This window comes from Polistes dominula, unplaced genomic scaffold (genome assembly GCF_049000335.1).
Source record: "Polistes dominula isolate Pdom_NZ unplaced genomic scaffold, Pdom_raw_medaka contig_31, whole genome shotgun sequence".
Taxonomy (NCBI): domain Eukaryota; kingdom Metazoa; phylum Arthropoda; class Insecta; order Hymenoptera; family Vespidae; genus Polistes; species Polistes dominula.
This window is the reverse complement of record NW_028300925.1, coordinates 7,351,348-7,379,313: the sequence shown is the minus strand read 5'-3', so window position 1 is coordinate 7,379,313 and position 27,966 is coordinate 7,351,348. Positions and strand designations below refer to the sequence as shown.

The 27,966-nt window shown below is 27.8% G+C and overlaps 5 protein-coding genes and 1 long non-coding RNA gene across 11 annotated transcripts; 3 read left to right on the top strand and 3 right to left on the bottom strand.

The window, feature by feature from the left end:
- The first annotated feature begins 16 nt into the window (after positions 1-16).
- Positions 17-5,459, top strand: Pop1 (POP1 ribonuclease P/MRP subunit). The gene is made up of 4 exons (XM_015334878.2): positions 17-135; positions 2,326-2,703; positions 2,791-4,122; positions 4,198-5,459. The coding sequence occupies exons 2-4, from the start codon at positions 2,580-2,582 to the stop codon at positions 5,247-5,249; spliced, it is 2,508 nt and encodes an 835-aa protein (XP_015190364.2). The 5' UTR covers positions 17-135; positions 2,326-2,579; the 3' UTR covers positions 5,250-5,459.
- LOC149033007 (uncharacterized) lies at positions 1,192-2,333 on the bottom strand. Its single transcript, XR_016176109.1, has 3 exons — positions 2,196-2,333; positions 1,681-1,744; positions 1,192-1,356 (listed from the first exon to the last, which is right to left on the bottom strand). It is a non-coding gene; the product is annotated as an uncharacterized LOC149033007 (long non-coding RNA).
- On the top strand, positions 5,429-6,907 carry LOC107072370 (carbonyl reductase [NADPH] 1). Its single transcript, XM_015332247.2, has 4 exons — positions 5,429-5,656; positions 5,734-5,994; positions 6,080-6,318; positions 6,418-6,907. Exons 1-4 carry the CDS (start codon positions 5,639-5,641, stop codon positions 6,725-6,727), a joined length of 828 nt encoding a protein of 275 aa, XP_015187733.1. The 5' UTR covers positions 5,429-5,638; the 3' UTR covers positions 6,728-6,907.
- A 241-nt stretch (positions 6,908-7,148) lies between these two features.
- Positions 7,149-7,958, bottom strand: LOC107073931 (U6 snRNA-associated Sm-like protein LSm2). Its single transcript, XM_015334879.2, has 4 exons — positions 7,762-7,958; positions 7,613-7,680; positions 7,447-7,537; positions 7,149-7,373 (listed from the first exon to the last, which is right to left on the bottom strand). The coding sequence occupies exons 1-4, from the start codon at positions 7,762-7,764 to the stop codon at positions 7,248-7,250; spliced, it is 288 nt and encodes a 95-aa protein (XP_015190365.1). The 5' UTR covers positions 7,765-7,958; the 3' UTR covers positions 7,149-7,247.
- Positions 7,959-8,121: 163 nt separating this feature from the next.
- On the top strand, positions 8,122-26,035 carry Hmgcr (HMG coenzyme A reductase). Of its 6 annotated transcripts, XM_015334875.2 has the most exons (10): positions 8,188-8,436; positions 8,518-8,863; positions 20,252-20,487; positions 21,022-21,133; positions 21,475-21,556; positions 21,632-21,929; positions 22,004-22,155; positions 23,032-23,563; positions 23,634-24,874; positions 24,937-26,035. In XM_015334875.2, exons 3-10 carry the CDS (start codon positions 20,305-20,307, stop codon positions 25,046-25,048), a joined length of 2,712 nt encoding a protein of 903 aa, XP_015190361.2. In that variant the 5' UTR covers positions 8,188-8,436; positions 8,518-8,863; positions 20,252-20,304; the 3' UTR covers positions 25,049-26,035. The 6 variants fall into 6 exon arrangements, with proteins under 6 accessions (XP_015190363.2, XP_015190361.2, XP_015190362.2 ...); XM_015334877.2 differs by lacking the exons at positions 8,188-8,436; positions 8,518-8,863 and adding an exon at positions 8,122-8,181; XM_015334876.2 differs by lacking the exon at positions 8,518-8,863.
- Xpac (DNA repair protein complementing XP-A cells homolog Xpac) lies at positions 26,017-27,641 on the bottom strand. The gene is made up of 5 exons (XM_015332420.2): positions 27,360-27,641; positions 27,095-27,206; positions 26,861-26,985; positions 26,515-26,791; positions 26,017-26,409 (listed from the first exon to the last, which is right to left on the bottom strand). The coding sequence occupies exons 1-5, from the start codon at positions 27,515-27,517 to the stop codon at positions 26,248-26,250; spliced, it is 834 nt and encodes a 277-aa protein (XP_015187906.1). The 5' UTR covers positions 27,518-27,641; the 3' UTR covers positions 26,017-26,247.
- Positions 27,642-27,966: the final 325 nt, after the last annotated feature.

Genomic DNA, 27,966 nt, shown 5'->3' with positions numbered 1-27,966 from the left:
TCGCTTAAACGCCCTCTGGCGCCCATTAAGTCCACAGGAATGAAATAATCAGCTCGAGCCAATTCGGGACCAATTATGCGCGTGCCGGAATAAGGTACCCCTTACAAAGGACTCCGAAGTTCAAGATTGATGTAGGTAGGTATACTTAGGTATATATATATATATATACTTAGGTAGTAGGCCAAGACCCAATTCATGGATTCATGGGATCCACCTGGTCGTATTTTCTCATTACCATCGTACCGTAGTAACGAAAGATAGTCACGTGGTAAGCGCAGAACCATGTTTTTCCAATCGTTATTATAATTATTATCAAATGGATCATTAACAATAAATTTCATCTTTATTTTCTTGAACACATTTCTCATTATCAAAGTATATACTAGAATATACTAGAAAGTCGAAAAATATTATTTCCTCTAAAATTTTGACACCAAATAAACAGGAGGACAAAATTGGAATCGAGACGATTGTAGAAATGTGACAGGAGCAATTATACGATCATTCCTCTACGACCAGTTTAATGGCTAAGTATATCCTGTTAAAAGTTATATTCATTAATTAACGGGATCACTGTGTGGCTCTTAATTGAGATGTAACTTGCTAAGAATCGTTGTGATTAGCATACGGCGAGCTTGCTTCGTTGCTTGTTCTCTTGGTCTCACGTAAATTCTGTCGTTTAAACTGGTTCGTACGGTCACTTTTTGAATACATCAATGTTAACTAAATATTATTCTACGAGTCCGCTGTTTGATTACGTAAATGATGAGAAAGAGAGTAAACAGAAAGAGTGAGAAAGCATTTAGATGTTCTGTAACGAGTTTTAGAAACGTCGAATTATTAATGGTGATGACCAGACACATATAGTTTTACTCTTTCCATCCTGTTACCCTGTTAAACGTGCGCGCACGTATCCCTTGATATCTGCGCAACTACTATTCCGCGGGCTTGCAAGTTTTATGTTCGAGACACACGTCGTAACAACATTTCTCTTTACTTTGGCATTCATTATCTTCATCGCAAAGCATGGGCGCATCATACCAATCATAAGACCGTGAACAATGCGATCTCAATGGTGGACAACGTTTCATCATTTTCTTCTTCATCTCCCACAATGAATGTGTTGAATGCGGCCAATACGATTCTCCAAAATTAAACCAAAACCATGGTATTAAAAAAGATTGCCACATTGGTTCCTTCCAAATTTCATTTTTCTCATTATTACAGCAGTAATATCGAAGATCTTTCGTTCTGCACCAATATCGACAAGATTTCGTTTCTCCAACGTAATAACAAGTAATTAGACTTAATAATACAATTTTGAATATTCCATCGTCTGGCCACATATTATTCATTCTGAAAAATAATTGTATGAAAATAAATAAATTACTAATATTATGTTAATTGAGAATAGATAGATACTTAATCTTTTCTTAATAATTGATGGATATCTCAAATGTCGCTTTACTGAATTAAAAAATTAGAAATTTTTTTAGCAGATATTTGGCATCGTGAACCCATACTTTTTTAACTATATCGTAACTAGACATTCGCATCTTGAAATGAAAAACCAGATGATTAAAATAATAAATAAATATATATCGATTCGTTTCGTTTTTCTTTTTTCGGTAAAACGACTTTTAGGATACACCCTGTATATCAAAATGATGAAGAACTTACCCAAGACGAAAGATGCGACCAACTGTTTACACTTATGGTTACGCGAGGCTTCTTATATCTCGAACTAAAGAAACAGCGTTATTGTAATTATATTTATAAACATAAGTGACAGTACAAAAATATTGGCCATTAATAATTCCTATGGCATACAATCCATCGTACAACAAATTGGAATGTAGCACAAAATACAATAAGAGAAATTCTACGGAAATTCTTATATTGTTTCCTGAAATTGCATGAGTGACAGTAAATAGATGTAGCACACATCACCGACCGATGAACTTAAAGACTATTGACAGTTTTATAAGTAATAAACTAATCATTTAATGTTTTACAAAGTAAATCTCTTATAAAATGTTAATTGGTTGCTGTTACGTCCACTGTCATACTCCATTTTCTTTTTTCTTTTCTTGTTTAATTTTTTAATAACATTGACCGAGTTTTTCGTTCTTATTTTTTTGATTTTTTAATATTATATTTTATTAAAGTGTAACATATTATATTTTAAACTTTACCTGGCGATTAATCATTTATTATAAACGAACAATTAATATATTTTTCTTCTAATCATTTTTTTTTCTATAACTATAAATTACATTCTATTATATTCAAACATGTAATTTGTGTACTTTATACTGATTTTAGTTCCACACCGATGAACGTAGGTGGCACTGCAGGTTATGCGCAATAGCGAATTGAAAAATAACAAATCTGCACATTCGTCCGCGTGGCTTCAAACGTTTGACAATGTTTTATTGAAGAGGTTATATTATGAAAATATTATATTAAAGAAATTATTGTTAAATGTGTAAAAAATTTATAATTAAAAATGAATCTTTAGAAATATTTAAATAAGAATTACAAATACATCATTTATCTTAAATTATAATTCTATCAACATGGAAAAGAAAGAACAATTTGATGAATTTTTGGGTGGAACAGAATCATTGCCCATTGATGTTTCTATTATGAAATTAGCAAAGGCAAGGGCTGGTGAAATTTTATCAATGACTCGTACACTAGGTAAACAATTATTTTATTAATTTTTATAGTACAGGTAACCTTCAAATAACAAGGTACTTTACTTTATCATTTTATTGTTATCTGTAGAAAATCCTCGACAAACAAAACTAATTTTTCAAAGGCTTCCCATACATATGCGTAGACGAGTTATGTCACACAATGCGAAGAGATTACCAAGAAAACTACGGGAAGCGCATATAAGTCAAATGGGTAAATCTGGTCTTCCTCCAAAAACTAAAAGGCCTTCACGTAAATATCGTAGACGTCCATCCAATTTACTTCTGGAATACAATAGAAGACAACGAAATAAAATGTGGCTAGAAACTCATATTTGGCACGCTAAACGATTTCATATGACTGAACAGTGGGGATATAAAATCGCTGACTTTGCAAATGATAAATGCTTTAAAGCTAATTTTCGATCCATTATCCATCATTGTTTGATACAAGATCTGTCTTATTACTCTTGTATAGAAATCATTGGACCAGAAAATATTTTAAAAGAAACTTTAAAATCTCATTGCAATCCAACCACATTAACGTTTGCTGCTATAATGTACATTAACGGTATGAGAGAAGGTACTGTAACGTTTTTCAAAAAAAATAGTTTTCCATTACATCCTATAGGGAACGTACACTTTCTATGGAGGCCCAATTTTTGCGATCGAAGAACTATCTGGATTTGGGTTCACCCAGCTTTTTATGATGACTTTTTGACTGAAATTATATCCAGTTTTAATTTTAATCCTTGCATAACCGAAGAATCAACATCATCGAATCAGTTACAAAATTCTTATATCAATGAAAATAATTGTCAAATGAATTTATTGAAAGGCACTTTAAATAGATTTAGACTATGTGGTCCATTGGCACTAAGTGTTTTAACAAATTCACTTAAATTATTTGATATGAATAAAAATTTATCAACAACAAATGATGAATCAAACAAAGATTGTGAAGATGTTACAGAAAATAAAAAAGATACTCTTATGGTTACTGATTCATGGTATAAAGATTATTATGATGATCAAGAAAATAGTAAAGCTTTCAAAATCCAAGAGCAATTGTGGCAAGCATTGCAATCATTAGACTCACCTAATCAATTACCACCAAATATGGTCTTTGGATTGACTGTTCTAGATCCGCGTTTTTATTTACCTGGAAAAAGAACAAAAACAGATAAACTATCGACACATTTTGAAAAAATATATAATCCACCAGCTTATGTTAATAATAGTCCAATATGGGATCAAAATTTGCGTGAGAGAATTAGTAAATCCTGTGTGGCTACTGGCTTAATCAACAAATTAAGAAGCAACAATTTGGTTCCTGGTGTAAGCAATGATAATCTTTTTAAACAAGATATAATGGCTAAAATTCCTATACTCGTTATTCAGAATCCTGGAGGTTTTATCAGAGGTTTGTTCAAGAGTTTCATTAAAAATATATTTTAATAATATTCAACTTTTCATTAATATGAACTTTTATTAATAGGTTTGGGATCAGGCATTGACATTATCATCCCATCAAGATGGGCAATGCCATTCTGGCTTGGTTTTATTCTTCGTTGTGCAAGAGTCGGAGCATTAAGAGAGTCTAAATTAATAGCATTAGAAACTCTTAATACAAATTCACCGGACATTAATGAACCCGATACATCTGCCTATAAAAAAGAAGCTCTTATTACAAAAGAAAAGTTGGAAAAGAAATATTTTCGATATCCATCTAACAGACGAGTTAATTTTACAAAGTTTGCTATTTCTAGTCCTTTTTATTGTCAATGGAATATATTAATGAAAGAATGGTCAGGAAAAGAAGATTTCTATATTTTAAGAAACCGAACAACGTTAAATCAATTACAAATGAATCTTTCTTCCATTAAATCGAAGAAACGTAAAATTCCTATTTCTAAAATTAATTTAGATGACGCATTAAATAATGAAAATTGTTTAATACGCGTCAGAATATCTACTGTAAACAAAGGCTGTCTGAGAACGTTTGCGATAATATGCGAACCAACTGATTCAGATTTACAACAATTGAAGAACAATAAACGTTGGTCGGGACCAACAGAAAAATTAAATAAAGATCCAAATGAAAGTAGGCGAAAGATTTTACGGAAGAATCATTTGTTATTGTTAAAACGATATAGAAAACAAAGAATACGTCATAGAAAAATGTTAGAGAACAAAATAAGTAATACGTTTGATGAAATTATCAAAGGAAAGAACGATGTAGTTGAAATAAAAAATTTAAGACAAAAACTATTGAATAAAAGTCGTAAAGCTGTATTGGAACATTTTCAAATAATGTCTAAACTTTATTTACCGGATTGTAAAGAAGTTAGAAAATCATGCGACAGAGAAGTAATGGGATATGTAACACAAGGACACTTTTCACTTTCCATAGGCCAAACAATTGGGATAGGTTATGTTACGATACAATCTGTAATATCAATGATCAACAGACAAAGTAATATTGTTCTTGTCAGAAATAACCGTACAAGAAAATACAGATGTGCTCATTTAGAAATATTATTTGAGTAGTCTTTTAATAATAAAAAATAAAATATGTATTAAATTTATGTAAATATTATATTTGAAACTAGTAACAGTCATTTTTCATTTTTATCTACAAAATGCATTATCATCGTATGTATCATTCTTTGAAAAAAAAATTCTTTTTTTGCAACATCATTTACTTATCTTCACAATACCATAATCACTCTCTGAGACAAGTATCGTTATCGGTATACGTGATAAATAAAGTACTTAATAATTATTATTTATTTTTATTGCGTGTACATTTTCTCTACTTTGCGTAATTATATGAAATTATCAATTCGTTAAGTATTTAACACGAGTAATTTAATACAACGACGCCATATTCATTGACTTAGTGACAGGTTATACTTTCTAACATCATAGAACGCATCATGGAACGCATTGCCGTTGTACGTGTCAAAACTCAATAATATTAATATATTTAATATTTTAAAGAAATTGCTATAATACATATTTATAAGTGTAGGTAACTGGTGGGAACAAAGGTATTGGTTTTGCAATTGTCAAAGGACTTTGTAAACAGTTTGATGGAACAGTTTATTTAACTGCACGCGACGAACAACGCGGTTTAAATGCAGTTAAAGAATTGGAAAGCGAAGGATTAAAGCCAAAATTCCATCAACTTGATGTTACCGATGATGACAGTATCAATAATTTTCGCGATTACTTACAAAAAGAACACAATGGATTGGATGTATTGGTTAATAACGCAGCAATTGCTTTCAAGGTGTGGAAATCATTGTTAAATATTTTTTCTTTTTAGATCTTTTTTCCTTTTAAGTAAAATCTTACAATAAATTTTTGTAATACAGACAAATGCAACTGAACCTTTTGGACATCAAGCAGAAGAAACTGTAAGAGTTAATTACTTTAGTTTGAGGAAAGTATGTGATAAACTTTATCCATTACTAAGACCACATGGTCGTGTTGTACACGTATCCAGTAGTGCTGGTCGTCTATTAAATCTAACCGGTGAATCATTAAAAAAGAAATTATCTAACCCGAATTTAACAGAAGAGGAATTAGATAACCTTATGCATGAATTTGTTGAGTAAGTTATAAATCATTTCTTTTGATTTTAAAATAACATTTTAATAATGCTTTCATATATATACAATTTCGTATATCTTTCAATTAATTTATCTTCTAGATCAGCAAAAAAGGGTACTCATTTGGAAAAAGGTTGGTCCAATTCAGCTTATGTTGCCAGTAAAGTAGGTGTTTCTGCTTTAGCAGGCATACACCAGATTAAATTTAATAATGATTCCCGTAAAGACATAGCAGTAAATGCTGTACATCCTGGTTACGTAGATACAGATATGACAAGTCATAAAGGAGAGCTTAAACCTGATCAGGGTGCAGAAGCTCCAATTTATTGCGCATTGCTACCAAATAATACTGAAATAAAAGGAAAATATCTATGGTACGATAAAACTCTAGCAGATTGGAAAAAGGCTTAAAATATAAACTGCACAATTGTATTATCATTTCAATAAGAAGGAAATAGACCTATGTATGAACGATAAAATAAACACTGCACTGTATGCTGTTGTACAAATATAACGTCTATATTTTTGTACAAAAATTATTACTATGTTATTAAAAACTAATAAATAAAAAATGATTAATAGTTAACAGAACTATCTTGTTGAAAAAATTAGTTCTTATTCGATCATTTAAGTCAAACAACGATAGGCACAATTATTACTTGTCCCTCAAACCCATATAAAGGAGGGTTATAAAGATGAAAAACAATGTTAACACACTAATTACATTCCTATTTGAATAAATTTATAATTACAAAAATAACATTTTTAAGTATATCTTTTATATCTGCTATTATACATAAAAAGGTAATGCATGGCAAAGAAAACTAACATATATGTGATAATCATATATTTAGACAATTAAATTAATTGATATCTTTGATGTAGTTTGTAAAAAATATATTAATAAAATAACAGTATATTTCGTTTGAAATCATCTTGTTTGTACGGCTGCTTCTTTACGAGCTGCATCCTGTAATAGTTGTGTATCAACTTCATCGCCAGGTAGTTGTACATATCTTACTACTGATCCACGAATAAAACAGTTTTTTACTGACAGCTGAAATTTAATTCATCAATGCAATTAATTAAGGAACAATTGAAATGAAATATCATTAATTAATGTTACGCACCATATGAGGATATTTATCTGGATCTGTTACACTTATATCAGTTAATTTAATATTTAGATATTGGTCAACAGAATGTAAAGTTCCACAAATGCTGCAAATGTATGTAGTAGTAACATTATATTTTGTTATTGTTAGATTAGAAAAAATAAATTGAAATAAATATTACCTCAGATCATTTTTTAATTCCACAACTACATCTTTACCAATCAAGGATTTAAAAAATGAGTAGAACAACTAGAATATAAAATATAATTTATATGTATATGTAAATATTAATATATATTTATATTTTTATTTATTAAAGCACTAACTTACCATTTTTATATATAATAAAAATATCAAATGTACCAAAATTAATATTATATCGTTTATTTATTTTATTATTAATTAATACTTATTGTTTAAAAGAAAAAAATCAATATATCAGAACAAAATCATTATTATGATGTTTCGAAAGTAAGGTTAGATTAATGATGCCGGCGTAATATTTGTTGTAGACTTTTGAAAGGGCTGCAAACTTTACAAATCCTCTTTTGGATTATTCATACTTTGCCGGGCAACGTGCGCTTGTCCAACCGTCTTTGTCTTATTGGTGTAATTGTCAACCAATGAGATGTTAGTAATCAACTATGGTTGATCGCTGCGCCATCTAACTCTCTGGACGTCATCTGTCAACTAATTTATGGTATGTCGACGAGCTTACCACTACACGGTAAAAAAATGAGTACAACAATTGTGAGCATAAGAATATTTTAATTTAATTTATTTAATATTTATATTTTTATATTTTCTTCAAAATATATAATCGTTCAATTATATATTTATCGTATAATAATTTATAGAACAAATATTCTTGTGCATTAAATGCAAGTTATATTTGTTATGTAAGTAATATTACGTGATGATAAAAAATATAAACACGTTTGAAGATTTTTAACATTTGAGACGGACAGTTTATGTAAATTAGTACGAGAGAAAGACAAACGACTTGTGAGTTTCTATGTACCTCTATATTTTTTAATATTACGATTTAATTTTTACAAACTTCAACATTTGTACTTGGCGGCATAGTGTTAACCTATTTTCATCCAAGCACGGATATATCCTCGAGCTGCGATTATCCATTATCACCGAGCGCGGATATGTCCACAAGCAAAGACTTGCTGCTATCACCAAGTGCAGAATATTCTACATTAGATGCATTTGTTTTTCTATTTGTGAGCATTTGAACTGGTTATACTAGTTGGTCTTTAGTTGAACGTTCTGGATGTTTGAACAAGGAAGACTAATTATAGTAATGATTAAGTACGTGGGTACTTAAAAAAAAAGCATAAAGAAATAGTTTCACCAATATTTTTTAATAATATTGTTAATTTGATCTATTAACCGACTGATATACTTTTGAAACGAACGAACGGTAAGTTTTCTCGACATGATAACATTACTAATTTTATCTGAGGTTATGTTTAAAAAATGTTCGTGTCGTGTGCTCATTTAAAAAGCTGGAACAATTGAAAATAGTATATTACTCACCTAGGGAGGTAAAGTAAGAAATGTCTCAGAGTACATGTAATTGTTGGCCGAGGCGAAGCCGAGGCCAACAATTACATGTACTCTGAGGCTTTCTTATTTACTGCCCATGGTGAGTATACATTTTTTCTGCTCGACGTAGGCGCAAAGCGGCAACTTCGTTTTTAACAGCGGGAGAAAAGTTGACGCTTTTCGCCCGGAGGGAAGAAAAATTAAATTAACTGTATAATGATATTCGTACTAACCAACTAGAACTATTTTTATAACAATTTTTTTTTATTAAATTTTATTAACCATTTGACATACAAATAAAATACGCGGCAGTTTATTTTGACATTTACATTGCTTTATAAAATTCAATAAGGTTGATAATAAATTAAGTAATACTATAAAATAATAAATTAATAATTTTGTAACGTGTGATACTTCATAAAGTAGAAACAGCCGAAAACAGTTTTTGACGTTTTGAAAATGACAAAGTCTACAATGGCACATGAAATAAATGTCGTCTCCGAGATGTTATTGTATGTCAAGTGATTAAAAATTTGTTGTAAATATTTTTATTAAAAATTACAGCCCGTCCCATTTTTTGGGACATTGACGTAATGTACTATGAAAATATCCGTTTGAGTTATACAAGTACTAAATTTTGTATTGAAATTTAATTAGTTTTCTTTGCATATACATTTTAGTTAGGTTTTTTCTTTACTTTTACTTCTAACATTTAACTTCTTTAAACATATTCATAACGTTCATGCCGACTGGATAAGCTCAATAAGTACTAACTGATAATAAAATATATTTCTAGCAAAACATATTACATAAGTAAAAATAAAAAAATGTTATATATACATGCTATAAAACTTTTGTTAAAAAGTTATAAAGAAATGTTCTTTTGTTCGATACCTATTTGAATAAATTGTTGATTCAAATTATAATTGCATTGAAAAATATTGCCCATTATAAATGCAACTCTGATATTTATAGAGAACAGAGTTTATTGTGTTATTAATTTTTTCTCATTTTCAATAATTATAACAAATGCATCATAAGTCGTTTGCATTAATTCCTGATACATAATAACTTATCTCTAATAAAAATCTTATTTCACTATTTCCAACAAGTAATCATCCATTAGTGTATAGGATAACAATTTAATTAGATCTATAAATATTGTCAAAATAATAATGAAATATCTTTGATTAATTTTAGCTGTAATTCATTTTCCAGGATCTTTTGAAAAAACTTTATTGGACAATTCTTTTTATCAGTTTTTTTAAAAGTATTTTTTATTACTATTTATCCTTCAATAAAATGTGTTATCGTTGTATATTCAAATAGATATTGATAATGGATTCTTATGCCTCTTCGGTAAAATACAAAATCGTTACAATTTTGAATTTTTGTTATAACTTTGTTATAAAATTTGTAAGAACTCGTGTTTATATAACATTTTTTCTTATTTTTACTTATAGTATATGCTAAAATTTTGCTGAGAAGAAACTGAGACTTCCTGCAAATACGAGGGTTGGTTCAATAATAATAGCAAAAATACTTATATTTTTTATATAAAAATCAGTTTGATTAAAAACAATTTTTTTATGTTAGGCTCAAAACTTTTCAATCCATTCTCATGTATATATATTTATGAATATATATGTCATATATATATATTAGGGTGGGTCAAAAAAATTACTTTTTTTTTTTTCAAGTGCCACGGAAAAATGGGTTGCTAGACACCTTAAAACAATTCTCACCAAATATGAGCTCTTAATTTTAATAGGAATTTCCTCCGCATCACAGTTTTTTATTTTTTTTTCAGTCCAATAGATAACAATTCATATCTCATCATTTATTGATTGTACAGAAAAATGTTCTAGACGAATTTTGTAGGAAATTTAATGCTCTACAAAAAAGGTATCTTATATTTTTTTCATAAACCTCACCATTTGAATGATATTAAAGATTTAAATTTGATGATTTTTAGACAAATTTCATTTTTGTTTATGTATTTTATAACTCAACAATAAATGACTATTATGAAATGCGCAATACAAATTTTTGTAGGAAATTAACTGCTCTATAAAAATCGTGTCTTATGTTTTGGCGATTAAATTAAGCGTTCAAAAGATATTCATCATCAAACTTTCATGTGTACTGATTTTTGTCTCTGAATATCTTTTATTATATATATATATACAGTCAACCCTCCTACACCGCGGTACTCTCAGAACGCGGTTTCCATATAACGCGGAGCTGAAAATGCGACAGCCCTCCTATAACGCGGTACTTTCAGAAGGCGGTTTCCATATAACGCGGAGCTGAAAATGCGACAGCCCTCTTATATATATATATATATATATATATATTATATTACAATACTGTAAGTAATATTCTTCATTTGTTCTAATATAATAATAATAAAGTAATTATTAACCCTAGATTTGCATCATGTCAAACACGAAAGAAACAAGGAAAGGGTTAAAAAGAAAGTTTATATCTCTTGAAGATAAAATCGAAATTCTAAATCGTTTAGAAGGCGGGGAAAAACTATCGTCGGTTGCAAAATCAACCAAGTTGAATGAATCTATTAAATTTTACAAAAGTCTTTCTTGTTTTTGTTGGAAAACAGTTTTTTAGTTTAGTTTTGGTATCATTTCTTTATATAAATTCTTCAATTCAATAAAAATAATTTATAATTTATCTTATCCTTATTGGTCTCCATATAACGCGGTACGAATGATGTGATTTGTACTAATTCTGCGTTTCTTATAGCGTGGTTTCCATACAACGCGGTAGACGGTTTCCATAGAACGCGCTACGAATTAGCCTGGTTTGTACGGTTAAATCCGAGTTTCTTATAGCACGGTTTCCATATAACGCGGTACGCACTCACCGCGTTATAGGAGGGTTGACTATATATGTACAAGAATTTAAAGAAATTTTATTCAATGCTTAAATATCTTAACGGATATGAAAAGTAGTCTTGCCAAATAAACTATTTGGTGTTGTTATATTTCGTAATTTCTCATCTACGTCATTACATATATATATATATAACTAATTATATATTACATATTATATATAACTAATATATATATATATCAAAGGAGTGTAGTAAGTATACGTATCTATTAACTGCAATAAATTATCTTTCTCATTCGAATGGTTTCATGTATCATGCGCATGGTTTGTAATCTTTATATATTATGAATAATTTTGCATAATAATTTGATTGGTTTTTCAAAATTCCTATCTATAATTATGTTCAAATTCATGTTTTCTACTTTTATTTATTGTTTATTTAAGTATCTCGAAGGATTTTATTAAGGAAAGGAAAAGGAATTAATTAATATATGTGTCATGCTTATTTCTCGTAGAGCTACTTTCTTATTTTTTCTCCCAACAAAGAATCATTTAATGTAACTTTAAATTACAATCACGCAATGTAACGTTGAATAACGAATTCGATTGAGCAAGAATAAAACAATTATAATAAAGATGCACGGCTCGAAGTCATAGCAGACAACTACTAGCCTTCCTTGTATTTCAAATAGTTCCGGGGAAAATAATCTGTTCTATAAAGTTGTTTTTAAATAGTTGCTAAAAAAATACGATAAGATAAAATACAATCTCGTATTAACATATAACATATTGATATTTTTAGCAAATATTTTTCTTATATGTAAATTAATTTATTCAAATCTACGATATTTTCTACTTATTTTTATCTATATTCATTTTTATTAATATTTATTAGCATATTATTTTTATAGAATACTATTTTTGTTATTATGAAATAGAATTTTTTTAAGTTATATGCAAAAACAGTAAAAGAAATCAATGAACTTCAATTAGAAATATTTTCGATTTATTTTGAGATATCCTTCGTAAAAAAAAAAATATTCATTTGTAGAATTGAGAAAAAGTTTATTATGATCATTAAAAACGGCAAAGCTAATCATGTGGAAATTAAGAAATTTAGAAATATATTATCTAATCATTACTTTCATAGTAGTAACAGTTATACTAGTTTTAACATTAGTAGAAAAAATGTGAACTCTGTTCTTTCGTAAATGTGACTCGACTGGTCCTACAACCACTATAAATTTCTATTTGGATTTTTCTAAAATGATTTTTTGTAGTTAATATATCGAAAAAAAAATCAAGTTAATTAATTTTAATCTATCGGCTCGTTAAAAATAAGATAAAATAATGAACGTACTGATACGACGTCGTATTAGTCAAGTTGGAAGAATTTGCAAAGGAAGATGAAAATAATTTATTTATAGAATTTATTTAAAAGATTAATTAGATCATTTTTTCATTAATTGGCCAATTCTAACTATTTCTTTTTCTGTAGATGCGATAAAAAAAATTTGGTTTACAGTGATAGAAAATTGTTTAAAAATAAATTTTCGTTAACCTTGTGATAAAATTTGAGTCATTGTACATAAATTTTCATACTTATTATTTAAATCCTCGATTATAGTCGAGTAAGTTACTTTCGGTTGAGCTTTTCTACTCTTTCACGGTTTCTCTTTTCACTCATCGTTGATTTTCCAGACAAAAGCACGGAAATCACGTTAACGTAAACTTTCAGATGGATTTAGATTATCTTAGAACGATAACAGAACTCTCTTATTTTGAATTTATCGAAAAAATCACTTGAAGAGAGAAAGAGAAAAGAGAGGAATTACTTAGAAATATTTTGCGTTTAGAAAATTGTGCGTAGTTCGATTTCCAATCTAATTTAGATTGTGAAGTTTCATCGAAAGGAAAAAAAAAACGCATAAAATTATTGCACAGTTATTATTATTATTATATTATTATAAAATTTTATATATTATTATATTATTTATAAAATAAAAATATACGAATAATATAATAGAGGATCACACTCATAAACACGCATGAGTGATATTAATAAATTTATCTTACATTTAGAAAAAAAATTTTTCTTTAATTACTTCATTGATGTATACGATAAATTAATAATCATTTTTCTTTTTTCTTTCTTTTTTTTTCTTTTTCTTTGTCGAAATTTAATAAGACATTTATTAACTTTTATGTCACGCGTAACTTTACACGCGAAACGCGTTAATTATTAATCAAACATTAAATCTCACGTAAGATAGAGACACAGAAAAAAGTGTACATAAACGTGTGTGTTGAACGATATCCTTCACATATATATTTTTTTTTTCGTTCGTGTTATTAATAAGTTAAAATATTATAATTAGTATTCAATTTTTTTTCTTTTTTTCAAACATGTAAAAAAATAATTATTATTTATAACTTAAATGATTAATCAACCTTATGAGACTATTAGATAGGTAAATAAATAAACAAAATGTATTATGTCCTTCATATACATTTTTTCTTCATTCTTTTTTCTCATATTTATTCTTAGCAAATGAAAATATCGTTACATACATAAAACTAGAATAACATATTACTTAATGGCAATTATGTTCTAGAAATTTCCTTAATTAAATATTCTCACTATTACATATAACTAAAGAATGTTGTAATATACTTATTGATTAGGTTTAACAATCTTTTAACACTAGATATACCACCATTTTCAATATACCTATTTCTACCACACTAGTCAAAATGATTGGTGTATAAAAAAAATGCTTTTTAGGCTTCCAGTCTTTATTTACTCTTAAAAAAAAAAAATGTTTAACAATAATAATTTTAATAGATAAATGGATTTATAGACATTTTTAAATAACAAAACGCTTAATTATTTACAGAACTCCACTGTTACATGAAGTAGAAATTTCGAATTAAAATGACCCGACCAGTCAAAATGACTGGTCTGGTATATCTAGTGTTAAAATCCATTTATGATTCATATTTATTTTTAAAAGGCAATTAGATACTTACGTATTAACACCACCGCAGCAAAAATTCCGTTAATTCGCCAATAAAAAGCAATCTTGTTGTTCGCACACAACAACCTTGTTGTTTGCACACAGCAACCGTCAGGGTTTCGTCAGGGTTATGGCGACAGCATCAGGTGAAAGAAAATAGAGACTGTTTTGAATCTATGTTAAATTCTATATCGGCCCATTTTCCACCGAAATCCGATTGACTACTTTTTAGAAATAAAATGTTTTGAATTTTGAAAGTGTTTTGATTTTTAATAAAGATTTTTATTCTATGATTTGTCGCATCAATTTAAGGTGTAGATTGGCGCATTAGCGGAATTTTGCTGCGGTGGCATTAATACGTAAGTACCAGCAATTAATTTAACAGAAATTAACTTTCACTTTTTACAAGATATAACCATCTGTCCTTGATCATGGTAAAAAAGAACAATTAATATCTTAACAGGATTGCCTTAAACAAGGTATCAAACTTGTGTCATATTAATCTTAAGGTTTCCGTTAAAATTACATTCATTTAAGTTTATTCCAATGTAACAGTCCTGTTAATACTACTTTCCGATTGTCTCAATGTCATCCCCAACATTAGTTTATTTTTTTTCTTTGCAATTCGTATTTCATCTTTTACCTATACGATCATGATTGTATTTTAAAAATATACTTATCATCAGAAGTGTAAACTTCAGATTTTTGTCAAATTTTGTACACTTGTAGTAGTCCAGAAAAAAATACATTATGCGTTTGAATTAGGCGTATATGGTCAGCCATTTACGAAAAAAAAAGTTGAAATTTCACATAGACACGTATTTCTTTAGCTGTAGTAGTTTACCATAGCGGCGATGTATGTGTCTCACAAGTTACTATATTTCTTCCAATATTGACATAGGATCTTGTTTGTTTACTTTTTCGAAGATATTTGTATATTTATAATAAATAAGGTAAATAAATCTTTTAGCGTGCCAACACCGTTTTTTTTTGTCATTGTCAGGATGATATTTGTCGTACAGAAACACGTATACGGACATTTTAAATCTTCCAGAGGGAAGCAGACTTGGTTCATATTTTAAAAAAAGAAAAAAAAAGAACAACAGGGAAATATATCTTCGAAAAGATAAACAAATTAAATCCTATATCAATATTAGAAAAGATATAGGTATCAGCTACTTGTGAGACACAACACATCACCACTATGGTAAACTACTACACTACTACAGCTAAAGAAATACATGTCTATGTGAAATTTCAATTCGCATTTTTTCCCAAATGGCTGGCCATAATATACTCCTAATTCGAACGCACAATATATTTTTTCATGGACTACTACAAGTGTGCAAAATTTGACAAAAATCTGAGGTTTACATTTCTGAGCAGAAGTTCAGTTAGTTTTAGTTGTTAATGTTAAATGGGCAAACATTTAAATTATATCGAAAATTAATAATCGTATGAGTTTCATATAATAATCGTATATATATATATGATATATTAATATGATATATTAATTATTATAATATATATATATATATATATATATTATAATAATTATAATTATAATATTTAAAAAAATATATTACTTTTATATTATATCTATTATAATTTTAATATCTTAATATTTTAAATTATTATTATTATTATTATTATTATTATATAATTATAATAAATTATATTATATTAATTATATATAAATTTTAAATAAAAATTATAATATTAAAAATAATTATAATAATAATATTATTAATTTATTATATAATATAACTATATATATATATTTAATAAGAAAATGAAACGTATTGTTTAATCCCGTTATTTAAATACTGGTGGGGTTGTAAGAGAAGTAAGAAAAGGAGAGGAGGTGGAGGAAAAGGTGGGAAAGAAGGAGAAAAGAAAATCGGTGAGAAGTAGTCTCAATGAGGCAGTAGGATTTCGTCATTTGCGTTAGTTGGTTCGAGAAATACTATTCGTTTTCTGTCATTCAATATAAGTCCTACACGTCTTTTCTCTGTGTTGTCATCTTATTCGTATTCGTATTTATCTTTCTTCTTTTAGTATATTGCCAATAACAGAGGCTCGTTGCTACTTTTTTACATGACATAATTGGTATTTAAAAAAAAAAGAAATAGAAAAGAAGAGTTTTGGTTATTTATTCGTTAGTATCGTCTCACACGGTTTTCACTTTACAACTTTCTACCCGATTGCGTTTATCGGTCCTCCTACTTCTTCGTAATTTTTTTCCCCCCCTCGAGATAGTTCCCCTTGTCTTTCTCGACGAAAGTAAGAGTTTGAACGAAAGTAGAGTCTCTACAAGTAGGTCCGGTTACACGTTCTAACTTTTCACGGACATTTTTATTCGATACTATTAAAACTAAATGTACTGTTTGAACAGAACAAAATTACAATTTCTTTTCACTTGTTAAATTTGAAAGAAAGATAGATTCATCATTATAAAGTTTTGTTACTATTTTGTTTTTTTTTCTTTTTCTTAATTTAAAAAAAAAAATAAAAAGTGGTAAAAAGAAACACATAAAAGAGGAAAAAGAATGAGGAAAGATACAAAAATTGAAGCTTCTCTCGGTCCTTTCTTTGAGAAGCAAACATCATCATTGTCATCTTCGTCGACAGTAACTGAGGGCGAAACAGGTATGATTTTGTGTGTGTGTGACATTATACGTATATACCATTTAAAAAGAAACGAAAATATATTTATATATACATAAATACATAAATATATGCCACGTGGTTTATTGCAATAAGCAGCATCACTTATATACACATATATGTACATGTATATTGTGATATGCATGTGCGTCGTCGTCGTTAAGCTCTAACTTTGAACTTCTACGAATATGATTTCGTTCTTTGAAAAGAATCATCTTCAAATATACACACATAAGCTTGCGTATACACATAAATACAAGTTCAAGGAAATGAAATCAAAACTTTGGCGCGATTATTTCGTAGTATTCTATTCGTTTAAAAATGTGCGTGTATGTATATGTATTTTAGAAAAATATAGAGACTTATCAGATTGTAAAAGAAAAACAGAATATAATCTATTTTCTGAGGAATTATTTAGAAGAGGAACTAAGATGGTGGAATAGCAGAAGGAGTATTTTTCTTCGGAACGCAATATGAGATAATAAACAATGGTTTTTATTAGAAAATAATTATTTTTTTTAATCTTCGAATTGTTTATGGTAAAAGTAATAACAATAAACATTAATTTAGCGAAGCAATGCATAAAAGCAGAACGCATCACTATCGAAAGTCTAGTTTTGTGCTAAACTTCTATGAATAGTTCTCTTCAAGTTCAAAAAATTGCCTCCCACTGATGAGAAACGATCTTTCGCTCTCTCTCCTGGTTTGTGCAAGTTGAATGTATTCGAGAAGAGAAACGTTAAGTAGAAAAGTGTATGAAAAAGAAAGATACAAAGATAAAGAAAGAGAGAGAGAGAGAGAGAGAGAGTTGGTTTTCATGCGTTTCGTTGGCATTGCAATATTTGCATTTGTGTGAAAGGTGAATGTCAAAGAAAGTGTTTACAACAATATATTATCGCTTATTGTAATGTAACAGTTGGTCAAAATAAGTATTTTACAAGGCGAAGATGTAATAATTTTTGAGAAGATGATTTCTAATATGTAGAAGAGAGAGAGAGAAAGAAAGATTATGTGGTTTTTGCGGCTTAACGCGGTTATGTCCGTACTTTGAATATTTTTCTTTATTAAATTATCTTTTTCAGTGGTAAATAGTTTAATGGCCCTTTTTATTTATTTATTTATAGATAACAATGTTTTTTAGACTTATTCGTTAAACGTATTCTACTGTTATTTCTGCTTTGATTATAAATGAGATAAATTTTTATTATAAATCTTTTCTTAGGCCAAATTGGTTTATCAAAAATTACTAAAGTCGTGCCACGTAGTCAAAAATATTATCTATAATTTGTAATTTATATCTATACAGGGTGATCTGTAACTGATGGTACAAGCGAAAAGGGGTGATTCTACATGAAAAAATAAATCGAAAATAAAGAATAATAATTTTTCGTTTGAGGCTTTGTTTTCGAGAAAATCGACTTTGAATTTTTGTAAAGTATAACTTTTCGTTAGACCGCGTCAGTCACGGGTGACAGACGTTAAAATATTTTTTGTGGGATAATTATCATGAAAAAATAATATAAAATAATGGAGACTGAAAGCAGAGAAAAAAAATGGAAATTAATAATTATTTTAATAATAATAATTTAATCGAGGAAAAAATAGAATTATGCAGATAATACAAAAAAGAATTGGTATTTTTTACTTGATAAAAATAACATTTCTGTAATGAATTTTTTAGCTTTATTAGTAAATTTATCAATTAAAATGATGACCCTTTGATATTTGATATTAGTCGTATCGTCTAAACTTAATTTTCACGTGGCAGGATAAGTACCATTCTAACAATTTTAATAAAACTTTATTATAGAAGAAAAATGAATTACCTTTTAATTTATTATTATTATTATTATTATTATTATTATTATTATTATTATTATTAATTTATTTTAAAAATACTTTATTCAACAATTATAAGAGATATTTTCATATTTCTAAACTTTACCGCAAATACTGACAAAACATTATTTTCTTACAAACGTAAAAAAAGTTTGCGTTTAAATTTAAAAGTTTCTTTTAAAATTTAATTTTTTTATTTATTTCGAAATTGAACGACAGAATTAAATTATTCAGCATCGTTGATAATTATATTTTTTATATGAACTAGTATTTTTTTTAACGAATTTGTTTTTTATTATTGTGTGTCTCTAAATATAAATGATTAATAATAATTGAAAACAATATTACCATCAAGCTAAGTCGATGTTATTACGATTATCATTGAACGTGAAAAAGGGTCAGTGTTCAACCAAGTATGTGGAAACTCTTAAGAGTAGTTAACTCTTAGAAAGTCACCAACCTTGACAGACATGCATGATTTTTTTTATTTCGAAATTAGATATCAAAGAATTCCTAATAACGGAGTTATTGTTTTAACTGCTTTTTTTTCTTCTTCTAAAATTCTTTTGACTTTCTTTTCAATCGTGCACCACCCTTTAATTTCGTTTTGTTATTTTTTCTTTTTATTTTTATTTTCTTTCTTAAAAGTTTATCACAACTGACTAATTGTAAGAAGATAATGTAAATTGTAATAATTTCATTCTAATAACTTTTTTTAAGCATTTAGATAAAATATTATAATTATTATATGAACACAATAACCACTTAAACATAATAATTAAGATAATACAATCACTTTACTTACCATTTATTTTTTGAAGGATATAATTTTTTTCAAGTTCAAAATTAATGACTCGTAGTATAGATAAATGTTTAATAATTTTTAGATTTGGATATTGCGAGAAAGGGAATTGATAAAAAAAGGAACAAAGAAGACAAAATGTTATCAAAACTCTTTGAAAAACATGGCAGATTTTGTGCTAGTCATCCATTAGAAGTGATCGTAACAACTCTCACCGTTACTGCTTGTATGGTAAATATGGGTACTTCGAATGGACAAACTCGTAATCCAGGTGTATTACCTGTATCATTGAATTGTCGGCATAGTCGGTGTAATCTTGATGTAAGTTATTATTAATATATTAATAAATAAAATTAAATATTTATGTACGCATACAAGCTCGTTTCTATATTTTGTGAAACTTTGTACAAAATGAACAATCTAGATAGACTCCAGAAAATTAGTAACATTTATTGAAATTTATAGAAAAACATTTATAGAAAAATATCTTCTTAATTAATTAAATCAAATATCAAAAATATTTCTGCATGTAAATATTCATTTCTATAATTACAAACCAAATTAATTGATTTTCTTTTTTCAATCTATTGCGTTTAGCGATGCCCTCAATGGAACAGGGCTTCGTACCATCGCATAGTTCACACACTCATGAATACGACCTTGTATTTGTACACACACACACACACACACACAAATATTTTTTAAAAATAATATTAAAATTATTTTGTATAATATTATTTAACTTTTTAAACACTAGTGTGTTACCTTTGAGGAGCCGACAATAATTAACTATTTATAATTATTAAAATATGTATATATGTGTTTTTAATAAAATGTATTATTAATTGATCACAGGATACAAGCGCTGCTGATATTATAATTATGACTATAATACGATGTCTCGCAATTCTATTTACGTATCATCAATTTCGACATCTCAAAAAACTTGGTTCGAAATATATATTAGGTAAGATAATAATTAATATTTATATATAGTAATTAATTAATAATTAATCACAATAAAAAAAGATTATTTTGAGTAATTAACAATGATCTATTAGATATTATCTATAGGGTGACGCTTTCGTAAATGTGAAAGCTTAAACGTAAAAGAGAAAGTTTTTATTAATAATTAAAACTTTTCTTTGCATACAAATAATAATAACATATATTAATTAATTATTTATAATTATGTTATAAATTTAGGGGTTTTTTTCTTATGATTATTAATATTTATTAGTGATAACAATAAAATTCTTAAATAAATCAACATAGAAATTAAATCTTTTCTATTTGTTTTATATCCAGGTATTGGCGGGTTGTTTACAGTTGTTTCAAGCATAATATTTACATCGATTGTCGTAAATTTCAGTAACATCTTCGATTTAAAGTAAGTTACTTGATTCATAAAATTGATTATTTAATTTCTTGTCTATAAATAAATTCTTTATTTATTTATTTACAGGGATGCATTCTTCTTTTTTCTTCTTTTAATGGATCTTTCGAAAGCTTCTGTCTTAGCACAGTTAGCTTTAAGTTCTAGAAATCAAGAAGAAGTACGTGATAATATTGCTCATGGAATGTCTCTTTTGGGTCCAACTATAACATTAGATACTATAGTTGAAACACTTCTTATTGGAATAGGTTCATTATCAGGCGTTAAACGTCTGGAATTACTCTGCAGTTTCGCGTGTCTTGGTGCAATAGTAAATTATTTAGTGTTTTTGACATTATATCCTGCTTGCTTATCACTTTTTCTCGAGGTAATTATTTTTTACTCTTATATATATATATTTCTTTTTTAAATATAATATGTTAAACGTTTCATAATTTTTAGCTTTCTCGAGGAAATAACAATAAGGGTCCATTAAGTGCAGATAAAATTTTTATGATATATTCTTTCAACGAAGAGGAACAAAAATCAAATCCTGTGATAGAACGTGTCAAACTTATTATGATTGCTGGTTTATTCGTGGTTCATGCAAACAGGTATTTTAACAATAACCTTTTCTTTTTTCTTTTTCCTCTAGTGTAAAAATACTTTATCTTTTTATGCATCTCAATCTTTGATGGTATAACACAACGAGCTTTCTATAAAGTTCTAAGAAAGGAAAAAAGTTTATCGCTTCCATCTTTGACCTTTACTACACACAGTTTTATTTTTCCAATTGTGTGGCAGTATTTATTCCTAAATTTAACAGGTCAGGTTCACATCGTGACACTGACATAGGCATACATCTAGTTCATATTCAATGAATGGCTCAATGGCTATTGTTAAATATCGTATATTTCAAATATTTCTGCGTATCTTCATGAATTAACGAATTTCACGTTTAAACGATAATATATTTAAATATAATATGCATTGTTTTTTAAATTATTTTTTGTTGTTGTTAGCCATACAATAATTTATCTTCTTTCTTTTTCTTCTTTTTTTCAGTCTTTCATCAAGCTGTCAGAATATATTTAAATTTTTTAAATTTCATTAAAAAAATACTTGATAATTTATTTTCTGTTTTTTTTTTTTGTAAGAAAAAAAAATTTAATGCATAATAGTTACACGGATGTATAATATATGTAAATATAATGTCAATTCATGACGAGTGTATATATTACATGAAAAATGTATTGGCATTCTATACAGAGTGAAATGAGAGTTTAAAAATAAATAGGACATAATTCTAGTCTTTTTTATCACGTTTCTTTCATCATCTTTAACTTAGTTTCAGTCTAAGAAAAACCATTGATGGGTGAACATCCTACATTATAATAATATAGTATTTAAATGTAGATATATATTTTGTTTTTTTCTGTTTTTAATAGTGATATTCATATTCTATATTTTCGTCGTAATTTAATTTGCAGCCGTTGGCCATTTAAAAATGATGGAAATAAGCATACAGTGGAAAGTTCAGTATCAACTAATTCACATATTGTAGTAAATGCATATAACGAAACGGAAAAAAATTCAGAAATAGAAGAATATTTAATGAATTGGATATCAGTTAGTGCGGACAATATTGTTATATTGATCCTGCTATTGGCACTGTCTATAAAAATTATTTTCTTCGAAGATAAAGAAGATATAGCGAGACAGTTGAGATTTCAAGAAGATACACAAAACATCATCGAATCAGAAAGTACTGAAAAGATGAATGTTTCGTTAAAACAAAGATTCGGAGTGACAATGTCTATCCAACGACCAGTTTTTCCATTATCTGAAATAAATGGAGATTGGATAGAAATGAAAAATGAACATAACGTAGAACTTGTTGATAAAGAAGTACAAGTCGATGAAAAAGAAAGTTCAACAGATTCATCAAATAATACGGACCTACTGCATGGATCTGTTGAACCGAGAAATCTGGAAGAGTGTCTTGAAATATATCGATCCGAGGTAAGCAAAATAATAATATCTGTATAATAAATGTTATAATAAAATGATAATATTTCTCATTTCTTTATAGCTTGGAGCAAGTGCACTGACAGATACTGAAATAATGAAATTAGTAGAACATAAATATATACCTGCATATCAATTGGAAAAAGCTGTTGGAAATATGGAAAGAGGCGTCGGCATCAGACGGCTCTTATTAGGTGCCAGTGGAAATGTTACCGATTATTTACTAGAATTACCATATAAAAATTATGATTATACTAAAGTATTAGGATCTTGTTGTGAAAATGTTATTGGCTATATTCCTATTCCCATTGGCGTTGCTGGACCTTTACTGATTGATGGAGAATATTTCCATATTCCTATGGCTACGACTGAAGGATGTTTAGTGGCATCTACTAATCGTGGTAGTAGAGCATTATTGAAATGTGGAGTTACAAGTCGTATAGTAGCAGATGGTATGACGAGAGGACCTGTCGTCCGATTTCCAAACATTGTAAGAGCTAGCGAAGCTATGGCATGGATGCAAAAACAAGAAAATTTTCAAGAAATGAAAATTAGTTTTGATCAAACTAGTAGATTTGCTAGATTGATCAAAATCCATGCACGTATTGCTGGCAGGTATTTGTTTATTCGCTTTGTAGCTAAAACAGGCGACGCCATGGGAATGAATATGCTCTCAAAAGGAACAGAAAAATCGCTGCAAACTCTTCAAACATATTTTCCCGATATGGAAGTATTATCACTTAGTGGTAATTTCTGTACAGATAAAAAGCCAGCAGCTGTAAATTGGATCGAAGGTAGAGGTAAAAGTGTAGTGTGTGAAGCGGTAGTGCCATCAGAAATTGTGAAAAGTGTATTAAAGACATCTGTTCATGCATTAGTTGATGTCAACATAAGCAAAAATATGATAGGATCAGCAATAGCAGGTAGCGTAGGTGGATTCAATGCTCATGCTGCGAACATAGTGACTGCCATTTTTATAGCCACTGGACAAGATCCTGCACAGAACGTCGGTAGTAGCAATTGTATAACATTAATGGAACCTTGGGGACCAGATGGTACAGACTTATGTGTCTCTTGCACAATGCCAAGTATCGAGATTGGTACTATTGGCGGCGGGACTGGACTTCCCGCACAAAGTGCGTGTTTAGCTATGTTAGGTGTGAAAGGAGCCAATATGGAAGAACCTGGTGAAAATGCTAGTAAATTAGCAAGGATAGTTTGTGCTACAGTGCTTGCAGGAGAATTATCTCTAATGGCCGCTCTAACAGCTGGACATTTAGTCAAAAGTCATCTTAGGCATAATAGGTATGTCATTTTTATTCCTTGATGATATTCATTGAACTATCAATTAATAATTTTAATTTCAGATCATCGACCACGGTAAGCAACCCTATAAGCATTGTGCAAAGTGACAAAGATAAAAAATTATCTGTTCCAAGTATATCATTACCTTCACCAAAACAATGTTCAGAATATTAACATAAGTATAAGTATTATTTTTAATGCGATTATGAAAAACTAAACGATACTTTTCAGGCTGCCTTTATGATTTTTTGTGGGTTTCTAAAAAACACGCTATTAAAAAATAGAAAATAATTCTTCCACACATTTCTTATTAAATATATAAACATAACAATAGAAATTTCAACTTTTTAAAAAGAAAATACGAGCCTAAAAACATAAAACAAATATACTAATGTATATAATAATAATAATAGTCATAATAATATTAACATTTTATTTAAAATATAATTATTTTCTATGACTTAGAATAACTTTATACTATAATATTATTTTGTCTTTACATGGATATTTTGGTTGTCATTTGTGAAAATATATGAAAGTTAGATTAATATTCGTAAATTCTTACTTGTACAAATGTATATGAGAATATCACATTATGTATTTTTCTTTTATTTCTTCAAACACAATCAAAATCTAGACATAGAAAATAATTCAAGTATGAGAACTCCTATTTTACAGATAATGTAATATTTTTAACTAAAAATAGTGCAATATATGCTTGAAATAATGTTGCTTCTTTTTTTTAAATAAATGAATAATAATTTTTAAAATATTATTAATGGCAAGGTAGAAAGTAAATGGGAAAATCAAGAAATATAGAAATAAATTAACTTAATATATGTTTGCCAATGAAGTAATAGAAAATCTGGAGTCGATATTGTAATAAATCGTTGTCTCAAAAAAATATTTGCTTTTGCAAATTGAAAAAATCCTATAAAAATCAAATTTATTGACAAAAAATATTAAAGACTGCATTGTTTAATAGGTTGAATATAATGACACTTTTAATGTATCTTATTAAACAAGTTTATTTTAAAATGTAAAAAAAATTCTTTAATTATTATGTGATTATGTTAACAATTAAATAAACTAATTGGAAAATGTAAAAATAAAAGATTTTGTACAAAAGTAATATTTCTAAATATATTCTAATGTTTTGTATTTTTATTTTATATATATGTTATTTGTTTACATTTATTATTGCCTTGTTTCAGAGAACAAGTGATACTAAATTTTCTATGAAAATGATTTAGATACCAATTGTTATTTTCTATTTCTTTGTTATTTGTTCACTTATTATAATTTATTTAATTTAATATATTTAATGATTCGAATTAGTTTAATAAAAATATAAAAAATATACAAAAGAGACATTACATTTTTTCAAATGTTTCATCATACCCACACGACAAACATGTATGGGAATATGTATCATCATCTTCATTGTAAGTTTCCTCTCCAAATTCATGAACATGATCAGCCTTAGTCGATTTATTATAGAGAGAACTTCTTACTTGCATCCTTAGCCTCTTTATCTAAATTAAAAAATAAACAATATTAGATTTTGAAACTCTTATATTGCATTTCGATTGAAATGAATTGATAAGAAATTTTTAAATCGTTATTATAACTGCAATTACTTTTTTATTAAAATTTTTCATTTTGGTTTCCTCTCGTTTCACCTCGCGCTTTAATTTTTCATTTAATAAATTATCTTCTGTGCCCCAAACCTCCAATGCTCTCTCTTCTACTTGCAAATGTAAATATAATTTCATTTCACCCCAATGTGGATTATGAGGATTTTTTCTAGTGATATACTTTAACGCTGGTTCTCTTTTATCGAAATCATAATCCCTTAATAAATATTCTTGCTTAGCTTCTGATTTTGTTATTAGAGAATGTTTGCCCTCACTATCTCTATAAAAAGAAAATATTTATAATAAGAACAACATACTTGTTAATTTTAATATTAATTATATTAAATACCTGCACAAATCGCATACTTGTAGATTAAAAGTCTGAAGAAGGTAAGAATCTTTAAATTCTTTACTACATTCATCACAAATTGGTAATGCACTAATAATGGGTGCAGGTTGTGTAACGATATTCAACTAATAAAAAAAAGACAATATTTTTAAATCGAATTAATTTTAAGATATACAAAATATATTGAAAGAAAGTAGAAATTTATAGATTGTTATTAACTTATCAATTATGTACCATTTCATTTTCCAATTCATCATTTTCTTCTATAAGAAATCCACCTCCGCTATCAACAACACGTTTTCCTTGAACCTTTATTGCTCTACCCGTAGATGATTCATTGTTCTCTCTTTACAAAAATAAAAAGGATATGAAAATAATAAATTAAATAACAATAACAAGTAAAATGTAAAAATAATATGTTTCAAAAATTATTTTAAATTGATATAAAATATTATTTGAACAAATTAATTAACTTTACATTTATAATATTTAAACATACTCTTTATTGTATGGGTGAACAACTACTTTAGACTTTTTCAATAATAATGCTTTTTGTCTATTTCTTTCAGCTCTGTCTTTAAGTTCTTGTTTCATTTCAGGTGACAATTCAGTATCTTTAATTGATTCACATTCATTATTTACTTTTTCAGTCGACATTTTATTAAATTAAGAATACTTCCAGAATAATCAAGATTCTTATTATTGTTATTAAATAATAGGTTATATTCGAATGCAACCAAACTGTTCGACAATTGGCAGACACTAACGCATATTACGAGTTATACATAATGGACCAAAATAAAATCGTTTCTTTAGAAGTATAACTAGACAGATCATATTTGGACAAATTTTAAAACACGAATTCAAAAAATTATTTTTAAAAATTTCAAATAATAATTCAAATTAAATTATTAATTTTAACAATAATTAATTGTTTTACAAAAAAATTATCCTTATTTTATAAATAATAAAAATAAATTTAATGCTTATCGCGCTCATATTTAGTGAACAGTAGAGACCCTATAGGAGGGACGCGCCAAAGAATTTTTGGGGGACAGGAACTCGTGTAGTCACGTGATTGCGCGCGAATGATTCAAATATTTTAA

Excerpts from the sequence above, each read along its gene's own strand:
- Hmgcr (XM_015334873.2), top strand. The coding sequence starts at position 17,408 with ATGAGGAAAGATACAAAAATTGAAGCTTCTCTCGGTCCTTTCTTTGAG. Across the intron at positions 17,508-20,251 it reads AGTAACTGAGGGCGAAACAG|ATTTGGATATTGCGAGAAAG; the intron begins GTATGATTTTGT and ends AATAATTTTTAG. Across the intron at positions 21,930-22,003 it reads GCTTATCACTTTTTCTCGAG|CTTTCTCGAGGAAATAACAA; the intron begins GTAATTATTTTT and ends CATAATTTTTAG.
- LOC107072370 (XM_015332247.2), top strand. Across the intron at positions 5,995-6,079 it reads ACGCAGCAATTGCTTTCAAG|ACAAATGCAACTGAACCTTT; the intron begins GTGTGGAAATCA and ends TTTGTAATACAG. Across the intron at positions 6,319-6,417 it reads CTTATGCATGAATTTGTTGA|ATCAGCAAAAAAGGGTACTC; the intron begins GTAAGTTATAAA and ends TTTATCTTCTAG.
- Pop1 (XM_015334878.2), top strand. The coding sequence starts at position 2,580 with ATGGAAAAGAAAGAACAATTTGATGAATTTTTGGGTGGAACAGAATCA. Across the intron at positions 2,704-2,790 it reads ATCAATGACTCGTACACTAG|AAAATCCTCGACAAACAAAA; the intron begins GTAAACAATTAT and ends TGTTATCTGTAG. Across the intron at positions 4,123-4,197 it reads TCCTGGAGGTTTTATCAGAG|GTTTGGGATCAGGCATTGAC; the intron begins GTTTGTTCAAGA and ends TTTTATTAATAG.
- Xpac (XM_015332420.2), bottom strand. The coding sequence starts at position 27,517 with ATGTCGACTGAAAAAGTAAATAATGAATGTGAATCAATTAAAGATACT. Across the intron at positions 26,986-27,094 it reads ATGAATTGGAAAATGAAATG|TTGAATATCGTTACACAACC; the intron begins GTACATAATTGA and ends TTTTTTTATTAG. Across the intron at positions 26,792-26,860 it reads CAAGTATGCGATTTGTGCAG|AGATAGTGAGGGCAAACATT; the intron begins GTATTTAATATA and ends TTCTTTTTATAG.
- LOC107073931 (XM_015334879.2), bottom strand. Across the intron at positions 7,538-7,612 it reads GAATTAAAAAATGATCTGAG|CATTTGTGGAACTTTACATT; the intron begins GTAATATTTATT and ends ATACATTTGCAG. Across the intron at positions 7,374-7,446 it reads CAGATAAATATCCTCATATG|CTGTCAGTAAAAAACTGTTT; the intron begins GTGCGTAACATT and ends ATTAAATTTCAG.